The sequence below is a fragment of the Thalia democratica genome, chromosome 1 (genome assembly GCF_965202585.1).
Source record: "Thalia democratica chromosome 1, ktThaDemo2.hap1.1, whole genome shotgun sequence".
Taxonomy (NCBI): Eukaryota; Metazoa; Chordata; class Thaliacea; order Salpida; family Salpidae; genus Thalia; species Thalia democratica.
In genome coordinates, this window is record NC_139165.1 from 71276304 (window position 1) to 71299581 (window position 23278).

Genomic DNA, 23278 nt, shown 5'->3' on the forward strand with positions numbered 1-23278 from the left:
GCTAAAAAATTTATTGCTGCAGATTGTAAATCTGGTACTACCTTGAAACTAAAGAAGTAATAAAAAATGTTTAGTTTGGTATAGTGAACATAAAAAAAGATTTAACAAAAATAAGTTTAAATCGATAAAAAATTTTTTTTATAAAAGTAGAATACAAAAATTTATCAAAAAAACTTGACTGGAATGGCTTTCATATGGGTGAATTACAACGAAACGCCAGGTTCATATCATAGAAAAGAAGCAAGACAGTTTATATAAAAAAATAGATCGGCATAACTACTTTGTTTGGATACAAGAAATAAACAAGCTGTTTAGTCATGAAAGGTAAACATATCTAAATTACGTATTAAAAACAAAAAGCCAAAAAAACACTCGGGCAGAAAACTACACAATCGGTTAGCTGCAACTTTTTTGATGATAAACAATAACAAAAGGTTAGTGTTTGAGTTTAAGGTCCAAGTTGGTTTTATTTTAATCAAATATTTATCTAGTTTAAAGAGCACCTGCTAATCAAACGCAAACAACATTGGAAACCGTGTAATTGAACTATGACTTATACTTATAGTTTGCAATAAAAACCGACAAATATGTTTACTTTATCAAATTAGTATAATAATATTATTAATCACTTCTATTGTTTTCAATGGCAGATTTGGCAGTTTCCACGACTTGAATGAATCAGTGTTTCCTGTGAAAATATGTTTGATCAATTAGAAAATTCAATATATAGATATAACGTTTATAGTTTTGACATAAAACACAGTTTATTCTGTTTTAGGTTTAAAATACAAAATATAGTAGACAACGGAGATATATCTATAACACTTAATAAACATAAAATAAATATACATAATTTTTTTATTTACTTACATTTCTTCTTCCATATCGCTGTCTGCATCTCCATTTTCCATCATCTGCCTGGCAGCCTCCTTCACCACAAAGCTGGGCGACTGCGGCCTATTGTGACGTAATAATGACTAGTGAATGCACAGTGGTTGCAGTATTATGATTAAAATTCGAAGTTCACATATATTTGTTTTTATAAAAATAAAAATGTTTATAAACAATGTAAGCAACGTTAAGTATTAGTATATTAATGTAATACAAATTACATAACTCTGATAATTCTTTTAAGTATTTTAAACAAATTTATATAAAATCTTGGAATCAGTTATGATTTATTAATAATACTTATTTTAGTTATTTTTTACCTGATAATTTCGTTTTCTGGAGTGGGCTCAGGGCTCGAAGGTGGGCTCAATCTTGTGGGAGAAATTGCTTCCATGAATTGTTCAGTGTATTGCCCCTGAATATTTGTTAAAAATTTATAAACATACTTTGATTTCATAATAAACAATTTATAAAACAGTTTAACTAACATAAGAAAACAGTTTTGTCACAAAAACCAAGTAAAAGTTTTAATGAAAAACAACTTTACTTCAACTAAAACGTTTTTGTGATGATGTAACAAAACACAATTTTTATTTGTCACAAAAACGTTATTACACTTCTTACTAAACAAAGCTCGAACATACTTTGTTTATGTAAAATATTACCATAAAGTTGCATGTGATTTAAGTGATTAACTGATTAATTAGATTGATAATTTTTTTTTATAAAGCTAGCACCAAATAAAATCAACTTAAAACTTCTCACCATATAACAGTACTTATAGTTTGAAAAAGAAAAAAATCGACCAACTTCGAATAATGATTACAAAACTTTACGACAGCTCTTTCAAATTAAAAGTGGTCTTAATTAATTTGTTGTAGTTTTCAGTTTGAAAATGTAAAATAGCAATCAATCTTGTTTAGTTTAGTTACATTCTTGATATTTTCATACAACTTCAATAGTTTTGAACTTATCAAAAACAAAAAATCTCACCATAGTGCCGTACATGTTGATGAAGTTCCTCACGAACTCCTCGCTCTTGTGCCTCCAGTTTTCCAGCATCTCGTGGCTCCTGTCCTCCAGCTTTCCCACCAGATCCCTCACCCCCTCCGACATCTTCTCGATCCGGTCCTTCACCTGGTCCACCTTGTTCTGCACCACTATCTTCTTCTCCTGCGACGTGATTTCTTTGTTACAATATTTATATTATTGCTGTTGATATTATTTTGCTTGTTTATGTTACAATTGGTGGAATATAAAAAGGAATGGCGAAATCTGAGTTGCATTGTTTGATAATGTTTCAATGCTAGGTGGGCGAATCGCATAGGCTGTGTATAATTTGAATAAAATATTTTTGGAAACTTTTAAGCAAGTGGCTCCCGAACTTTTAAAACTGTAAACAGCATACAAGACTATTTAAACATGTTTCACTTTATAGACAGAACATTGTTTCTATATAAAAACCTAAACACGTCTTCAAATATGAAAGTTACCTTTTACTATTAACACTATACACTGTTATTAAAAGTTAAAATAACTAATTTCGTTGCAAAATACTGAACACAGTTGTACATTTGGTAAACAATCCTTTAAATGATTTTAAGACAAATAGCTTAGACTAGGGCTTTTAAGTTTAAATAAAAAATTTATATACATGAAAGAATATAATCATTAATACACCTTAAAAAATATTATCTATAAGATAATTCTGCTGAAATAAAGTAATAGTAAAATAATAAAACCATAGCGATTTCAACTATTTATTCTACTAAAATAATCAAACTTTGATCTCAAAGATTAAAAACAATAGGAATGTTTTTATAACACTTTCTCAAATAAACTTGCGAGCTTGTAATCTAATATCACATTATATCAAACCACAAGGTTATTTAAAACTCAAAGTATAAGCAAACAAATATTTGCAAACTTTAATTATTTGCTCGTAGCACAAAAACAAACTGAAGTGTGAATGCGGATGAAATGCAAGTGTGAATTTTTAATGAGTAGTCTGACGATTGTTTTCTTTACAAAAATATAACTCAAATGTGACAGACACAGAATTAATAATTTAGTAATACCTATGATTTTTGAAAACAAGTAAATATTAATTTAAAAAGTACGTTAAAACTTTTTTGTGAGCACTTAACGATATGTTTTATCAATGAAAAATTTTTAAACAACAATTTCACCAGAAAAAATTTTAGAAAAAAAAAATTAATAATATACTTTTTTTAATGAAAAATTGCTACCAACTCTGTAGAAGCTGATGTTGAGGTCTTTCGCAGAATAACCCCGAGCGAGATTTCTCCTGATGTACACGTCATAATCCTTCACTATGCGAGTGATGACGTCACTTGTTGAAATTCCCTCGGTTCTCTGAGTAGCACAGAACATACCTGAAAAAAAAACAAGTTTTTATTTTGAACTTAAATAAGATAAATTTTAAAAGTTCTAGTTTAATATACATTAATCTGTAGTAGTAAGCAGCTATTGCTGGTTTACTATGTATATTTTGTATTGTTGTTTTTACAGCTAGAACTTTTTTAAATAAAAAAAGTATATTAAAAAATATATTTTTTTTAGATATTAAATAAACATTTTCAAAAATTCATATTTTAACAAACGTTAATCACAGAAAAACTTTAACAACTAAAAATACTATTGTCTTTTTTTTTCATTTATATCTAAATGCGAAATATATAGCGTTGAAATAAAAAAACTTTATGTTAAATATTAAAGTTTTATCTCAAGGTTATCATGATACACTTAATTTTATAACTTTTATAAACACGTATTTAATATTATCGTTATGATCAATTAACGATTCTCAAAAGAACTATTGTTAAACAAATGTAAGTAACTTGTTTACAGCGAAATAGTAGTTCCTGTAGAAGGAAATAATTTAAAACTGTGTAGTTTAAATAAACACCTTTATTCTTTACATGCTCATTATGACTAGTATTTATATCATATACAAGCTTATAGGTACTTTAAATTTTAACAAAAAGTTATAACTTTGAAAAATACAAAAACATTAAGTGAATCAATTAACGTACCAGATTAACCAGCAAATATAACACAACACGAAACTTATAACTATATTCTCTACTAATGTTAGAATAATTGATAAAGTTGTGACCGAAAATGCTAAATTGAGTTCAGTACATCACTTTGAAAATATCTACAACCAAGAAAAGTATTCACGTGTAAATAATAATAAGCATTTTTCACTAATTTAAAGTATTCAAAACATTTTTAAAGGTTAATAAATTATTTTAATCCTGTACTAATTAACATCGACTTTATAAATAGAAAAAATGCACAGCAAAACAAACTAGATGTTTTCAGAGGTCAGTGTGTTTTCTTGTATCGTATTGCAAAAAATAGTTTGGACTTTAGAGCGTATGGCAAATAATTTCTCCTTTTAATTATATTTCGAATGTATAATTTTCGCATTATCTCAGTAAACAAGTTTCGCAAGTTTTTTTGTATTATAAAACAACGTACAATGAAGATAACGCACTCGATAAGTTGAAGGGACTTCAAATTTACTATTTTCAGTTATTATTAAGGTTACAGCATGTGAAGTAGTAGCTTAGATTTAAAACTAAAATGATCTATTGAGATATAAAATAAGATCAGGTGGTTGTAATAACTATCACTCCAGGCAATAAATCAAAAACGAATTACCTATTTATAATACAATTCATTGAAAAATAAAATCGAATAAGTAGAGGTGAAACAGAACTAACTATTTTCACTTTAAGCAGTAGATCAAACAAACAATTGAAAACAAACCAGCTTCTTTAATGTGTTTGTAAACATCTTCAGCATCGTTTGAAGCATAAGGCAGATCATCGTGAGCAACAAAATCTATCTGTTAAATAATACAACATTATTAGAATATACTTTCAAGTAAGTAAGTAGTTTTAGTAAGCTTTTCAGACTAAATGCTACAAAAGAGTAAAAATGATACTTTTAAAGCCAGGCTTTTATAGAAAATTTTAAAAGAAAACTGACTTATGTGCATTTAATTATCAAATTCAAAAAAAAGTTACAAAATAACATTGAGCTAGGTTGTTTTTTAGGAAAATAGACTGATTATTGTTGCACGAAATATTTGAAGTTCCGCTCTTGACAATTATTCATAAAAATTTGGCTGAATTTAGAAAAGTCTTTAAAGTTGTATATTTATTAGTTAATCATGAGACTATTTATGGTCTATTACGTCTAAAAGTTTCATGGTTATAATAGATAGAAATTGTATAAACTTATCTATAAATAAACATTATCAATTTAATTACTCATAAAACTTAGTTTTTTATTTAAATTAACAAAAACATAACTGTTTTTTTTATTTTATACGTAAAAGATAAAACTTTATATAAAATAAATTTTCCAGAAAATAAAATTCTTTCAATTACCGATTGCATCAACTTGTATCTAATTATCTTCACAAATTGATAATATATTTATCATAAAAATGGGAAAAACAGTTAAATAAATTTTTGGTTACAAATGCTTGTTTTTTAATATCTATTTGGCGAAAATATTTTTTTAAATTGAAATTCCAATTGTATCTTTTACAACAAGTTTAAAAATATTAAATACTATTAGCTTTACAGTTGTTGAAAATTGTTTTTAGTAACATTTGTATTTATTTTTTAACTTTTAAAAGTGCAGGTATTTTAGATTTTATAATAGTGTATATTATATTTTCCATATCAAAAATTTAAATTAATTGTAAATCTTATCGCGCCCCTAAAATTAAATAGAATAAAATATGCAGACATTATTTTGAAAACAAATTTTATAATTATAATCAGTACTTTATTATTACTAACTCTAGAAATAAAATATAGACTTTCTCTTTTTTAATGCATAATAAAAACAAATATATTAAAAAAATTAAGAGAAAATTTTTACATAATAAAAAACTGAAAGTAACTCGTTTAGCCCTCAGGTTTTTAACAATGTTTAATTTTTTTTTTATAAATGTAACATTACATAAATACATTATACATTATATTTAGATAGAATTTTTTGAGTAACTGATTAATGTTGTTCGATTTTGATGTATAAGTAAATAATAATACAAGTGCAAATTAACTGTTTTGTTTATTACTAGGTTTTAGTGGGAAAAATTCCGACATTAACAAATATTAATAAAATAGTAAACTGCACTAATCAATGTTGTTTATGTTTTGAAATTTAAAGTAACAAAATAGTTAGTGTTTTAACGAAAAGAACCTTAAAACAAACTCAATTGTTAAAATTTTCAACACCATCAAACCAACCCTGTGTTTTTCGAGAAACTCAGGTTCGAGGGTCCATGGCGCATCGGTGATGACCTCATCGACGTACCTGCAGTGACGCAACGCCTCGTACCTTTCACTCTCACTCATCACTGTCCTTCCCTTCAGCGAGTGGGTAAGCTTGTCGTTGCAAACTGGTTATTTCGAAAAGTTGCGTGAGAATTAAGTTTGAGTGAATCGGGTTTGGTCTTGTAGGTTTAAACGTAGTTTTACAAAATTAGAAATGTTGATAAAAAATCATTTAGCAGTTTCAAAAAGTCAATTATGATTGAATTAAAATTATTGTGCCAGGTCTACTATTTCGTAAGGATTCTTTCTAGTATAAGAGCTCTAAGTTAATAGCATAAGATTGTGACAAAAGTTTCTTTTTGTGTTTATATACAACTTTTAATGAGCTTTAAAGATACACTTTTAGATATTTCGAGTTTTTTAAATGTTTTTGACATTTAAATATTGCAGCTTGTTTGGCCTAAATGTTTTATTTTTTCAATACTTTTGCAGAGGTTGCTAATAGTAATACAAAAAAAAAAGATTCAGGAAATAGTCTTCAACAACTTAAAATAATTAAAACAAAAAAAAAAACACGATAACGTTGAATTAAAAATAAATAGTAGTTTTAGTATATTTTTAAAGGGTAGCTGTCAAATTTTCACGAGCGTACAAAATTGCACAAGGGGACAAAATTGCACAAATGCTCAAAATTGCACCAAGATACTTTTGCACGAAGAGTCACTTTTAAACGAGCAGACAATTTTGCACGTGTTAATTTTATATATACTTTATTTTATTAATTTTGATTTTTTGTTTAATTTAGTTTTTTTTAACTATCACTGTTACCCATAATAAGTCAGTAGTTTTTTTTTTATTATCATTCTTTTATAATAATCTTATTAGTTATTTTTTTTATCTTTATTTCTACTATCACTGTTACCCCTAACCCTTACCCTCGGTCAGTAACTTTATTTTTATTCCTTTTGTTATTAAATTATCTTTTATTTTATTTTTTTAATGTTTTTTTTTATGTATTTTTTTACTCTCGTGCAAAAATGACCCTTGGTGCAAAATCGTCTTCTTGCAATTTAGTAACCTCGTGCAATTTAGACCCGTTCCCATTTTAAAATGATGCTTAATTAGGTATGAACCATTTTTTAAACTTGAAAAAGTATTTAAAAATTAACTAAAATATATTTCATGAAAGAGTGACCAAATGTAAATATTGGTATTTGGAACTTAAACCTCTACACTTTAGAAACTTATTTTAAATTTATTAGCACTAAAAAATATGATAACTAAATCTTTAAATTAATAAAATAATATAGATAAACAACATTTATTTGTTAAGGCGAGTATCCTGAGGATCATAGTACAACTAAAATATATTAAAAACAAATAGAAGTTTGAAACTTGAAATCAAGTTCCGAAAATTTAGTGAAGTCAATAAGGAAAATTTATGATTGACTAAAGTAATTAGTAATACTTTTTAAATGGTTTTTCATAATTCTATCTTGCATTTGAGATATTTATATATTTATTAATTAATATTTGTATATAAATTATTTGGAATCTAGTATGTAAAACACCTTGTACTGTGAAAGAACTAGGTGTTTTTTATTTTTCATAGTTGCATTGTAGTGTTTAAAGTTAGTTTTATTAGTTATGCTTTATAAATATAAAACTTTTAGTTTTCGAACTTTAGCATATATTAAAACTTTTATTTTGTTTTATTAAACTACTTCAGTCTAGATTTCTTTTAAGGCTGGTCGGAAATCGAAGTAATTTTATTGAATTATTGCAAAAGTTAATACTTTAAGGGCATAGGGGGGGGTCCGACATTTTTTTTTACTAAATTAACATTGTATCTTATATGAAATCTTAAAATACAAACTACAAGCCAGTTTATATAGAACTAAAAAATCTATTTTTACTTTTGAGATATTGTAATTTTTATAAAAAGTTTCTGAAACAAACGTATGGACCGCAAATTTTTCAACGTCAATCTTCTCAAAATTTAAAAAATCACTAAAATCCTATCTTCTCCTTCATTTTTTGAGCTAGAGACCTCAAACTTTCAGGAAACGTTCATTTTATGATTTAGAAGACTTTCAATGTTGGAATTTTGAAAATATTTGAAAATAAAAATTTTAGATTAAAAAAAATAGGTGGATTTTTTTATAAAAAAATTATTTTTCAAAAATAAAAAAATTCCTGCATTCAACACTTTCTGTGAAAATTTGAAGAAGATTGCTTAAAAAATGAAGAAGGAGATAGATTTTTAGTGAAATGCTCTTTTTTCGCATTTTTAGTTTGCGCCTTCCATTAGGAACCTATTGAGGTCACCGACTTTGATTGCTCATATCTCAGAAAATACTTTGAATTTTTTCAAGCAGTTAAAAATGTCTGATAGCTCAGATAAAACTGTATAAAATAAGATCAACTTGTAAAAATCAAGGTCTATTTTCAATTTATTTTCAACAGTTTTATGTTACTTAAAACTTATTGAATTTAAGAATTAATCAATCTTGTCATTAGAAATTGTAAAACTCAAGTATCTTGTAAAATTAATTAAAAACATATATGACTAAGCTTGTTCCAGATTAATAATTAAGTAAAAAAAATTGTTAGTATCAACTAATTTCTTTTAATTATTTTTAGTTTATAAAATTGTTCAACTCATTTTTACAGATTATTTTAATTTCTTATCCAGGACAACTTAACTACTAGACTCTTATTTAATAATTTGGGCTTTGATTTGAAAATATAATAAAAGAAGGTAACTAAAATGCAGAAAGAGTCATTTTTAAAGTTTTTTTTTTAATGTATTTTTCTTGCAAGCAACCTTTTATTACAATCAATTTTTTAAACCCAGTAGACAACATAAATTCCCTAAAAACTAAAATATTTATTTAGAAAAATATTTAGACACTTAAAAGATTATACGTAAAATATTTGAATCAATACAAACTATAAAGAATGTTTATTAAAACTAAACTAAAACTTATTATTCAATAAATTTTAAAACAATTTCAAACAGTTACCTCCAACAATAAGATGAGTGTTTGGAAAGATGTTTTTAGCTTGCATAAGAGCTCTAGCATGTCCAGAATGGAACATATCATAAATTCCATCAGCATAAACTCTTGCTGGTCTACTACCTAATGAATAACAATAACTTTAGTATAACAATAAAAAAAATATTTTATTAAACTTATCTCACAGTATTCTAATTTTCTTCTTTTTTTTAAGTTTTGGCTTATAAATTAGTAATAATTACAAGTGTGTATTTCTAACAAACTAATGAATACTTGATTGATAACAAAGATACACTGATTTTAAATTAATACTTAACCTTATCTTACAAAGCTCACTTAACGTTTTAGTTTGTTAAAACAAATGTAATTTAATTGTTTATAAATTTCAACCTGGTTTCATTGCTTCTTCTTTAGTAAGTCTAACATAATCTGAAGATTCATTTCTCTCGTCATTGTCTGAACAAAGAAATGCTGGAGCATACAATGCCTGAATAAAATGTTGGGATACTAAGATTAACACTATACAAAATAATATTAAAATAATAAGTATGTTTAAATATATGTGTTTTAAGCCTAATCCAACTAGACAATACATTTTATTTTTTAGTTATTTCATAGTTTGTTATAAACTTTTAAGTTTTTACTTTTTAAAGAAATTGATATTTAAACAAAACTATACTTTGCTGTGTCAAAAATAACCTATATCATTACAGTAAAAAAAAATTCAAAAACTCTGTGAGTTTTTAAATATGTGAGAAAACATACTATTACTAAGTTGTAATAAGTATAAATATACAAACAATATATTTCTATATAATACAGTAAAATGGCAATCAGACTTTGACCTTTTTGGTGACTTAAATATAAATCAAGAAGCATTGATAGGTAAAACTGACTTTCTAGTATTGAAAAGTATTTTTGCTCAGAGTATTTCAATATTTAGGTAAGTTTAAATTAGGCCAATTTTTGCTTTTATTCAAGTTAAAAACTTTTTAAAAACAATACATAGTTTTACTTCATAATCAATACCTGACTAACATACACATATGGCTATTTATTTACCATTTCTCTAGAATACAGTAAAGAATTATTGAAAAACAATTTTGTTTTTCTGAATATGTTAAATTTTTCTCTATCATAAACTAATGGGTAAAGAAGCCAATTAGGGGTATAGAGGGTTTAATAACTCTAAAAGTTTTAAGAAAAACCTAACCTGAAATTTTTAAACGTTAGAGCACATAAAATAAAAAGGCTAAAAATATATTTACAAAAAATTATTTTTCTAGATACATTACTTTTTGTAGTCTATGTAAGCAATATTTAAAAACGTATGTACTTTTTGTTGAAAAATTGTATTAAAAAAAAAAGAGTTATCATACAACTTATCTTATATTTAAATAATCATCATACTACACTAAAAAAAAGTTGTAAAAAGTATGACAAGTATTTTTGTACAGTTTTTACAAGACATTAATTGACAAAAAAAAAAGAATTTTAAGTATTATGAATTAAAAAATAACAAAAAGTTGTAGCATTTAAATTTGCATGACTTATGAAATACTTTAAGTAGATAAAATAACAGTTTTTTCTGTAGAAAAAACTGAGTAAAATTAATTAAAATACTACAGAAAAACTTAAACATAATATTGTTATAAAGTTTTTAGAGTTTTTATAACTAAAACAATCTTGTTTGCTTTTACATAATTCAGTATAAACTATCATTTTAAATAAAATAACTTTTATTTTTAGAACATAAAGTAGTAGATATAAGATAATAAAAGTATAAAAAATTGATTATCAGAATAAAAACCATCATGCCAAAAAATGTACAAAAAAAAAACAATAAATGATCCTTTTAACTAAAATAGAAAATTTATTTAAAGAACATTAAATTTTAAATATCACATAAGTAATATAAATTTCAAGTATCAGAATGAAAGTCATTAGCCAAAAAAAACTGTTAAAGCAGATTCCTGCCCATTTTCAACATTATACGTTTCTTAAAACTTTAAACTATTTAGATTTTAATCTGTTTCCACATCTCATTTTGATTTCTACTAGTAAACTGATGATATTCTTGCAAACAAAAATTTATAATAGGGCGGTAGAGCAGTTTTTTTAACATTTTGAACTTATTTTGAAGACCTTTAACTCAGCTATGTGTTGCTTTATATCATTTTGTAAAATTCAAACTGTTTTTGAGTTATAAGGGTACAAAGTTAGTAAGTTCAATAGGTTCCTTATGGACTATTTCATTAAAAATCTATATTCTCCTACAGTTTCATTCAACCATTCATTTATTCTTAGTTTAATCTCAACTTGGTTATAAACAATTCTAGGTAACTACCTAGCAAGATGTCACACCAATATTGAGCTGAAATACATACTTAGCCTTATATTCATATTTATATTTGGTGTCTTTTTAAACCATAATCAACTTTAAATTTTAATTTAAAACAATAACCAATATTTTTAGCCTAATATCTTTATTATAAAAATATACTTTGTTTTAAACAAGCTTTTTAAATATATAAACAGAACTAAAACTAGTTATCATAAAATAATAAAGTTTAAATACTTATTAGCATTTTTTTTACAATTTAAATTTGAGTTGTCTAAATTTAAATTGTCATGTAACCAGCGCAACTATATCGCTTTAAGTTTTATGTATTAAGCTTCTTCCAGGGTTGTCACTCATTTTTTCAAATTTTTTTCCAGGTTTTCCAAATTTCTTTCAGGTTTTAAAAAGTACACATTTTTGGGTCTAGTTTTAGTTTTAAGTTAATTTCTATTTAAGAAACTGTGTTAAATAGTATAAAAATATTGAAAAGATACTGTAAAATTATTTTAAATGTGCTTTTTAATAAAAAAAATTTTGATGATCTTAATTATATGATAGATCTTTTGTGTCAAATCAAAACTTTACAACTGAAAATGTTAAAATTATTAAAAATTCCAGGTTTTTCCATATTTTTTACTCAAAATTTCAGGTTTTTTTTTTTCTCAAATTCCAGATTTTTCTAGGTTATTTTAGCCTAAATTGTCAAATTCCAGGTTTCCAGGTAAAGTGGCAATTCTGTTGTTCTTATTACATTTAAACATAGAGTAAAAATATGATTTTGAGCCTAAAATAATGGTTAAAAAGACATAACTATAAATAATAATATAAGTTTAACTATATAATTTCAGCTCAATATTGGTGCAACATCATGCTAGGTATCATGCTAGGTATCATGCTACTTAATCCAATTGTAGAATTTTTTGAACTTGGTATAATTGTGGAATACATTTTTATAATTCTTAAATTTTTATTTATTTTTCAATTTTGTTATTTTATATCACAACAATTGGATTTTACCTATTATTAATGCAACATTTCCTGAAATACAAGTTAAATTGTTTAATAAATAAAGGAAAAGATAGATTTTATTAAACATTTCAAAATTTTCTGAATTTCTTCCTCAATAAATTTGTATTGGATTTTTTAAAAAAAACTTACTATATCTCAAAAGTTTTTTTTTTTTTGTAACTAATTTATAGCATACTATGTAGCTTTCTTAATGTTAATTTTTATAAACAAATGTTGGACCTTAACATTGTATCAAATACAAAACTGCTATTGTAACACTTAAAATTTTGCTTATATGTTTTCATTTTAACTAAAATTCACTGTTGTTAAATTTTTAAAATAATTATGGTAGTATTTCATTGTCTTTTTTTAAAAATGAACATAAATTTTTATTTTGTATGACAACTTTACAGAAAAAAGTGTTACTTTGATTGTTGTGGTCAATAAACATTATAGTTGAAAAATCATCACCAGGTTATTTAAATTATAATTATAAATATCAGTATTGTATATATTTTTTTTTTTTCAATTATCAGTAATGTATATTATAATCAAAGTGAAATATTCAGCAACTTGCTTTATTAAACTCTTTTCTTTGTTAACAATTTAAGAACCGTTAATAGCTGGCATATTAATAGCTCAAATGTCTATATATAACTTTATTGATTTTGTTATACTAATACAGTTAAATAATTTAAAGTTTTAAGTATTAAATACCTGTATTACAATAAAGAAAAATGAAACTTACAGCTTGTACTTCTTTCCCAGCTGTCATTTTGTTGACCTTTTCCATAATAGCATCTTGTTTTTTGGTGGTAACATCCATCTTAATTCTTTTACACAAAGATCCTGAAAACTCAGACATGTTTAATTATATTTTTAGTTGTCTATTTACAATATGTTTATTAACTAAATAAAACAGTATACATAGTTTTTGTTTTGGTGATAAAATGGTCCAATTTTTTTATCAACATGATTTACTTTTAAGAGATTACAACATTTTATTGGTTAAGTAAGTAACTTTGCTGAAAATTTTTAGCAATACAATTTTCTAACTGCGTTTAACAGAGAAGTATATTTTTGTTATATAAACATGTTTTTGCTTTATTCTTTGACTCTTTTACTCCACCTAATCGAAAACAAAAAGTCTTTGTTATGTAATCTTTTTCTTTAAGTGCCCTTAAAATGTAGAGTAACTTTATTAATTTGAAAACATATACTTTTAAATAGATTTACTTTTGTTTATTTACAAATCGTATTACTATTTTTTCTTTAATCCTACGTTAATAAATCTTTTATATTTACTAAATTATAAATTAAAATTTTTAGAAAAGAAGCACATCTATTTTAATTTTTTTTTAAGTTACCACAACTAACAGGTTTTGATTTTAATTTTTTTTTTTTGTAAAAGAAAGAAATATTTTATTTGCACAACTTAATTACAAACGGAAAACACTTTCTTGCAATTTTAATAGGTTTTAGAAAGAAAATTGTCAATATACGGGTGGGTGTCAGAATGACACAGCGACAAAACGACACGGTGCGTCACTTTGGCACGGTGCGTCACTTCGACACGGTGCGTCACTTCGACACGGTGCGTCACTTTGGCACAGCGACAAAATGACACGGTGCGTCACTTTGGCACGGTGCGTCACTCTGGCACGGTGCGTCACTTTGGCACAGAGGGTCACTTTGGCACGGCGACAAAATGACACGGTGCGTCACCTTGGCACGGTGCGCCACTTTGGCACGGAGACTAAATGACATGGTGCGTCAGAATGGCACAGCGACAAAATGACACTGTGCGTCACTTTGGCACAGCGACAAAATGACACGATGCGTCACTTAGGCACGGATGGTCACTTTGACACAGCGACATAATGACACGGTGCGTCACTTTGGCACAGCGACAAAATGACACGATACGTCTATTTGACACAGCGACTAAATGACACGGAGCGTCACTATAGCATGGATTAACAAACTTATAAGCAAAACTAAACTTCTTCAGTAATATAACTTTTAATTGTAAAACTTTGATAGTAATTAGTTAAACAAAAGATTTATTATATTTTTTCCAAACTATAGTAGCTTGATACATTTGAAACTATATATGATACATTGCTTTAAAATTTAATTCATAGTATAAAAACAAAAACATTCTTAAGTTTTTTTTTTTACGTTTCACGACTTTTCATATTTATGTAATGAATAAAATTTAGTATTTTTTGTTAATTGTTTAATTAATTATTATCAGGAATTGTTATAAAAAATAACTTTGATTTAATTTAATACAGAGTTATTTCGTAGTAAGAATAAGTCATGCGTGTTTTAACTCTAGTTTTTAAAAATACAGAGTTAAGCTGCTTTTGTAGTAACTAGCCATTAATATTTAAATATGAGATATATATTTATATTCAACAAAAGTTAATAAGTTAGGATGTTTACTTAAAACTCTGTATTGAAAATGTATAATAAACTTGTCTAAAAGCAAATAATTAAAATAAACTGTCCTGGATCCTAAATTTATGAAAAAGTTAAAAATAGTATTATGAATAGTTAAGAGAAAATTAAGCTCTGATGTAACCATTCATGCGCATTTATATATTTATCACTTTAAAAAAAATTAACTACTAGAGATTATACATACAACATTGCTGCTGCAGCCTTCTAATTAAAGCTGCAGCCATTCTATTAAAGTTAATACTATAAGTCATTTTTATTTTTACAAAATTTTTTAGTCTAAAATATAAAAAATTAAACTTAGAGTATGACAGATATAATAGTATTTTATTGCATATAAGGATTTAATTGCATTTATATTAAATACAAAGTCAGTAAATAAATTTCATAATAATACAGTAAAAGCAGATTTTAATTTGCTTGTAAAACATTTCTGCTACTTTATATTCTTGAGTTTTATTACAAAGTTTTTAAAAACTCGGTTTTGTCTTAACTCTGTTATGAAAATAATATTTAATTTTCTATTTTCAATCTTGCGAATAAAAAAAGGAGTTTTTTGTAAAAATAAAAACATTTTCTAAGATTTCTAAAAACTTTTTTCAAAAATTTTAAAACAATAATGTTTATTAATTAGGAATTAATTTCTTTCTGATGAAAAAGTAAAAAACAAAAATTTAGTTACTTTTGATATAAAATAGACAACATTTTGAAAGTATGGGGCAATCGGCAGTAATTAGTGAAAGCGATGTTCTATTTACCTAATTATGATGGGCAACCCGTGGTCTCCAATATCTGTATTGAGACATTGGAGACCACGAGTTGCCTGAGCTTTAATATTCTAATAGGAATATTCTACTAGGAATCAGACGCCTAATCCATTAAAAAACGCAGCGAGAAAATAATTTAGATAATTACTAATCAATATTTGAACGAGTTTAAAATCTTGACAATATCAATTGGGATAATGTTTTATTTTGCGAAGTTTTACTATTATAATAGTAAGAAAAATTGTATTTTGTTAAAGCAAGTCTACAATTGTATTACAAGTGTGTATTAGTGGTTTATTGAGTTTTGTTTAAAGAGATGCTTGATGTAGGGAACGTTTTGCTAAAAAAACTAATTTATTTGCGGTTATTTGTACTTATACTTATCTTTGCATTTTTAGTGCTTAGGTGCACAATTTTATTTGCGAATAAGCATTATATTTCTACTTCTAAGTGCACGATATATGTTGCAACTAACATAAGTTGCATAGAGGCGCAAAATTTCGATCTTTTAAGTGAAGTGCACAATGATTTTTTGAAGATGTTGCTACTAACGTAGGTCGTCAGGGAACTCAGTATTTTAGTTCAAAATTGCAACCTATTAAGTCGCCAAAAGAGCGCAAGTATTAATTTTTTAAGCATAAAAACGTAAAATAAGAACCGAATTAGAATTTAGAATTACAACAGCAGAAAAGTTGCCTTCGATAACGTCTGAGTTTTAGTTTATAAAACAAATTTTCCTCTGTATTTACATCAACTAGTTTATTGTTTTGCTGAGTGATTGATCTAAAATGAAGATTGTATTTTTTAAATCAGAATGTTGCTGAAGTTTAAAAAATATGTTTATATGAGTTTTTATCTTTCTAGTCGTAAACTGGCAAGTCATTTTCTAATTTTTATTAGTCGTTTCAAGTTCTATTACTAAACTGTGTTTAAGTTTTTCCACTCGAAAGAAATCAAAAATAAATTCCTTTTAATTTTGGCAGTCGTATTTTGTTAAAAAAGTTGCTGCTTTTGCATCTTTGTGAACGTTGTTTGATACAAACAACTATTTGTCGTTTATTAAGCTTTTAAGCACACCTAACACCTTGCTACTGCTTAAAAATGAGTATGTTGTTTATAAGTACGACGATGGACAATAGAAGGTATAAAAATTACGTGTTTCACTTTATTTTATGAAGTCACAATCAAAAATTCCTGCGGTCTTTGTTTTTAAAGTTAATCAATGTGATTGTTGCTGATTCTACAAAACCGGTTAGAAGAGAGGAAACCGAAAAGTTTCCTAGAAAAATAAGATCCTTGACCATACCAATGAAGATTTAAGTTTCACAACAAATCGTTCCCTCCCTTATTAACCACCGTGTCATTTTGTCGCTGTGCTAAAGTGACCCTCCGTGTCATTTTGTCGCTGCGCCAAAGTGACCCTCCGTGCTAAAGTGACGCACCGAGTCATTTTGTCGCTGTGCCAAAGTGACGCACCGTGTCGTTTTGTCGCTGTGCCAAAGTGACCCTCCGTGCCAAAAAACGCACCGTGTCATTTTGTCGTTGTGCCAAAGTGACGCACCGTGTCGTTTTGTCGCCGTGCCAAAGTGACCCTCCGTGCCAAAGTGACGCACCGTGTCATTTTGTCGCTGTGCCAAAGTGACGCATCGTGTCATTTTGTCGCTGTGCCAAAGTGACGCACCGTGTCGAAGTGACGCACCGTGCCAGAGTGACCCACCGTGTCATTTTGTCGCTGTGCCAAAGTGACGCACCGTGTCATTTTGTCGCCGTACCAAAGTGACCCTCTGTGCCAAACTGACGCACCGTGTCATTTTGTCGCTGTGCCAAAGTGACGCACCGTGTCTATTTGATGACCGTGTCATTTTGTCGCTGTGTCATTCTGACCCGCTCCTTTAAAATAGATAGTTTATGATGAGCTTAATTTAGTGTTTAACTTAAATACAGTATGGCTAAGAAGTTAGTAAATGTAAGTTATAGTTTGTCTACTTAGTTTAAACGTTGTACAATTGAAATTTGTATATACTTTGTTTTAATATCCTTTAATTATCTCAAGTTTCTAATTAATAGTTTTGCTTAAAAAGTCTTGTTTACTTAACTTTATTAGCTTCTTAACTTAGCCATACTGTATTTTCGTTATGTGTCTTTTATCGAACTTTTAACACTATTATACTTTATGATAAATTGTAAATTGTCTGTATCTGTACTACTATTTAAACACTAGTAGTACCTATAGACATTGACAAGTATGTACTGTAAAACTTCATACTAACCTTTAATAAAAATGCAAAAACTATTTGTTGTTATTTTTTATATCATTCTAATTTTTCTCCTAACTTTATTTTAAAGCTGAGTTGCTTAAATGAAGCAACTTTGTAAATCTAGCTATGACAAACTTTACACTATTTTACACTTTAGTTCCTAAAGTTAAACGTATAAACTTTTAATTTTCAGAAGACAAACAGTTTACGGTTGCTTACTTTACAAACTTTAATAACTCAACAATTATAGTTTAATCAGCTTAATTCAATTATATCTAATACAGCTCATAAATTCCAGCAAAATTCCAATTAGAATAAAACAAATAATTTTTATTTGAAAGTCAGCTTTTGTTATAACTTACTTAATATATTAAGAAAATATCTGAAATAGTTTAATGAGCATTGAACTCTAAAGAACTTAATTTTAATATCTAAAACTTTAAACCTTTTCAAAATAATAGCAACTTTTATTAAATACTTTTAACTGGATGAAAAGAAACCAGACAACTTTTACTAATCATCTTACTCTATGTTATTTTTGCTTACTAAATAAAAAGCATAGTTAGTAAAACAATTCTCACTGTTAAAAAGTGATAAAGTTTACTATACTAAATTAAATTAATAATAAAGTTTTCTTCACAAAATTTTATTATCAATACTTTAGTATTATAAACTTTTGTTCTTTTATTTTGTTGTTAGTAATAAAAAATAAAGTATACATTAATAAATTATGTAAGCTTCTAAAATTGATTATGTTTCTTGGTCTCGTTTAAAAAAAAAATTAGATAAAAATGTACAATGTTTTAACTACTCTGAATACTTCTACTTCTAGTAATCTTTAAATTTTTTGAGGTAAAATTAAGCAGGTTTTTATGTGAAGATAAAACGAACAAACTCAGTCAGCTATTTTGTATCCAATATAGCATAAATATTTCAACTGTATTTTCTATGGCGCTAATAAACTTTGGAAGCCTTATTTGGTCACCTTTTTTGGTACAATTACTTTCTCAGATATTGCTTAAAAACGTTTACAATGCATCGTCAGTAATTCATAGTTTTTACTTGAAACACTGTAAAAGAATCAAACCCCATAAAAAAGAGACAAAATAAATGGTTTAAGAAAGATAACTTAAAGTAGCGGATTTGTATCCGCACAAATCAAAATAACCAGATAATGGAAAAATTCATAAATTTAATCTGTATCAATATGATCTAAATTTTTTTTGAGTATTAGCTCATAGTCGCACACAGTTGCTTTTTTTGTTCTTTTGTTTGTTTTTTAATAATATTCTGTCAGCTGCAAGTTTTAGGCGATTCTTTGAGAACATGTTGCATGCCTCGGCTGATGTTTTCAGATAAAGAATTCTACTCCAGAACAGAATATCAAATCAAGAATAAATATTTTAAATTTGTTCTTGGTTTCCTTTGTTATAACTTCAATTTCTGTTTTGTAATCGATTTTCACTAGTCCGATGACTTTTTTCTAGCCATATACTTCGAAAATAAATAAAAGTTTGCTACACATAAATTTGAAATCTACAAGTAAATATATGCAATTAAATATCAGTAAAACAGAAATGTGAATTTTCAAAGTTTTTAGTTGAAAAATAGTGCATTATTTTAAGTTGCTTACCTACCCTAGAACTTTCAGATAGAAATTTTATGTAAACTAGCGCAGGGTTTCTTTTTTCAGAAATGTTTTTCTTAGCTTCAAACATGTTATGACATTAAAATGGTAAAACAACTTAAAAGTAGATAGAGCTATCTTACCTAACTGTTTATAAATTTAACATTTGAAAATAAGTAAGTAAAAACAAGCAAACTTATTAACTAAGTTTAAGTTTTTTATTTAAAAACGTTTTCGGTTTTTTTTTCAGAGACTCCAGGAGCGACTCTAGAGCCGCCCCTGTTTTTATTATACCTACCCTATCTTTGAACAACTAATTTCAAACACTGCAGACCGACTCCGATAGTACATTTAACAGTTTTATACTATTATGAAAAGACTTAAATCTTTGCTAATAAATGTGTTCAAATTCTTTGGTCCGAAATAGGCTGTTTTTTTGAAATATACTAAAAGATATGTGTTTGTGTTTACAATTTATCAGCTGTTTATTAAATAACTAAACTAAAAGTTAAATCAAGTTAACCAAATCCTTACCCAGGGTTTCTACTAAAATTTCAAAAAAAATATAGGGAAATCCATAAAGTTTAGCATATTTACAGGGAAATCGTCATAAAAAAAAGAATTTTGAACGTTACGAACATACTTTTAAGCTACATAAAGTAAAATATGTCATTAACCGTTTATAAACCTTGATAGAAAATTAACGAAAGTTCGAAGGTGTTTTTGAGCCCTAATTTTAATTGAAAAAGCAAACTTTAGATATATTGTATTTAATATATATATACATATATAAAAATATAATATAAATATATATATTTATATATATACATATATATATATATATATTGATATATATATACATATATATGTATAATGAAAAAAATTCCGCTATGTGGCACAATAGAGTCACATTTTGTGCTGAGACTGAAAAGATTCTGATTTATAAAAGAGAAATAAATTTTTTAATGTTTTTTTCACTAGGTTGTTATTTTGGCTTTTAAATTTCAATCACCAAGCAAAAAACGTAATTTACATAAAAAATTTTTCAGAATATTGCAAATTTACAGGAATTTATAGGGAAGACCGAACCCTGCTTACACAGTCTACGAGTCTACCTAGATTATTTCTCTTACAGTTTGTAAATAGAGTCGTGCAAATTAAATATGTTATTCACGACCGGTTTCGGTGGCAAAAAATTGTGACTTCTTCAAGCAAAATAAAATATTAATCTGCTGTACGGTTCTTTTAGTTTGTAGAAGATATGTAACATACAAAATATAAAACTTTGTTATTTTACTCCACCGAATTTAATTTTAAAGCTTATTATCCTTATCTTACATACTGTTGTTGACTATAAAGTGAAAAAGTTCTTTTGTAAAAAAAAAGTTAGAATACAAGGTTTATACGACTTAGCTAAGACTTTTACTAAAACTGTGTAAAGCAAAACTTAACTAAAGTTGTATAACACCTAATTTTTTATAAGCTGAAATTCCTGCTTAAAAAAACTCTCAATTTTGTTATTGCTAGTTAAAACAGTATTGAAAAAAGCAAACAGTTATTATAATAGAATTAAATAGTTTAACAAAATAACTTGATAACTTTATTAAAATTAGTCTTACTTAGCTAATTCTGTTTCAATTTGTAATTTTCCCGTTAGCCCTAATGATATAAGTTCATACTACGATAAACAATATTAAGTAATTGAAACTTTTTTATTTCTAGAAGTTTTATTAAAACATTATTAAATCAGTAAGAAATTATATTAAACACTTAAAACTTTTCAATTGAAGAACATGTTTAAAAAATAAGTTCATAAATCATTTAATTGTCTTACTTTTAAAAAACATTATTGAATTGCATCTAAAACTTTAAAAACAGAAGTTTTTATAATATTATTTAGAGACAAGACAAATTTAAAAAAAAGAAAAAATTTAAGAACTTTTATATAATAAGAAAATTAAATTTTATTAAAAAGCTTAAAGTACTTTCTCAATTAGTTAAGACTCAGAAGAAATTTAATACTGGTATCTACAAAAGCAAAATAAAATCAATCACATTTAAAAAAAGAAAAATAGCAAATAATAAAAGTTTTGAGCTGCAGTTTACAACCCATACTAAGTTTTTCTAGGGACAAAAAATTTGCTACATCACCACACCAGTTTATTCCTTTTCTCGATAAACATACACCCAGTTGGACTTCTCGTTCTTTTTGAAGTACGTCGGTTTGTACTGCACCTGCTTCAACTTCCTCTCCTTGGCATCTTCCCTCTGCTTGACTTCCAGCTTTCCTTTAAACCTGGAAGCTTCCTCCAGCCTTGAGTCCGACAAGCTCTCCGTGACTTCGTACCAGAGCCGGCGAGACTCGACTTTGCTTTGTTTGGGCAGTCTGCGGACTCTTTTCAGAGTACTTTGCATTGAGGACTTTTTGAAGAAGATCTCTTTCTGGTTTTTATGCGGGTACTTGACGAACACGGTTCCGTCCCAGTTACCTTCCAACGCGCACACGACTTGCTTGGTGGTTTCGTTAGTTACTTCCGCTGTTATCCTGTTCAAACTTCCCTTGTAAAAAGGCTTCGGGTGAAACTTTATCTTGGCTTTCAAGTTGGTCTTGGCGCAAAGTATGGACGTCTCGCCTATCATTTCGACCCAAGGGTAGGTCAGTATCGACCTCACTGCGACACTGGGGTAAGTGAACTCGTAGTCTTCTTTCTTATCCGACAGCCTGATTACTCCTGGTCCGACCATGTCTATGCTAACAGACAAGCCGTTGAATTTGGACTTGGTCCAAGCGTGGCCTTCATAGACAATGTTGTGATCGTGGTTAACAGCGTAACAAGCTGAAACTGGAGGATGATGTGAAACTTGCTCTGCTATAAATTTTAAGGTGTTGTCATCACTTACCCAGTGCAAAGGGTCTTTGTTTGAGTCGTCTTCATCAAGGTTCAACTTTGAGCTTGATTTTTCAGCGCCTGTGTTGTAAAAACATCTGAAATACTCTCCAAGAATAGGATTGTAAGGTTTTTTACAACTGTTGTTTTTTCTGGCAGCGGAAAATGTACTTACATAAAAACGCAAACAAGCTATCATTCGTTGTTCAGGGTCTTCTTGTTTTGCTATATCTAAAAAAAGCTCAGGAAATGAAAAGATGTCTGCATAGAACTCCAGCAAAGAACGATTTTCTAAAACATGTGCAGGTAAAGTTATTTTTGTTAAATCCATACCAATTTTAACTTGTGAAAGAAGATGGCCTATAACACTTTTCTGCTTAGAATTATTTTGATTTTCTGATGCAGCTTGTATAACTTTTTCAAGCATAAGCTCTGGGTTAGTTGGGTCTGTTGGAACATCTTTTATTTGGACTATTTCCTTCGATTGCTTTATTGCATTTTTAATTTTTGTGTCCTTTTTAAATAGATTCATATTATATTTTGCTAGAACTAAGATATAACTGTTATCAAGTTTTGTATAATTATTGTGGTAAAAAACTTCAAGTACATTGAACTATGACATCATTTAAGAACAATTTCTACTTAATATCGAATATGCTTATTTTAAAATGATTTAATTGTGCATAGCTCA

General features: G+C 27.1%; 1 protein-coding gene and 1 pseudogene across 1 annotated transcript; both read right to left on the minus strand.

Moving 5' to 3' along the window:
- Window positions 1–13472, minus strand: LOC145846036 (choline-phosphate cytidylyltransferase A-like). Its single transcript, XM_082952984.1, has 10 exons — window positions 13333–13472; window positions 9626–9722; window positions 9242–9358; window positions 6189–6340; window positions 4690–4768; window positions 3145–3287; window positions 1885–2064; window positions 1212–1306; window positions 871–957; window positions 1–688 (listed from the first exon to the last, which is right to left on the minus strand). The coding sequence occupies exons 1-10, from the start codon at window positions 13447–13449 to the stop codon at window positions 679–681; spliced, it is 1077 nt and encodes a 358-aa protein (XP_082809110.1). The 5' UTR covers window positions 13450–13472; the 3' UTR covers window positions 1–678.
- Window positions 13473–21859: 8387 nt separating this feature from the next.
- Window positions 21860–23119, minus strand: LOC145838699 (oxysterol-binding protein-related protein 9 pseudogene; annotated as a pseudogene).
- Between the last annotated feature and the right edge of the window lie 159 nt (window positions 23120–23278).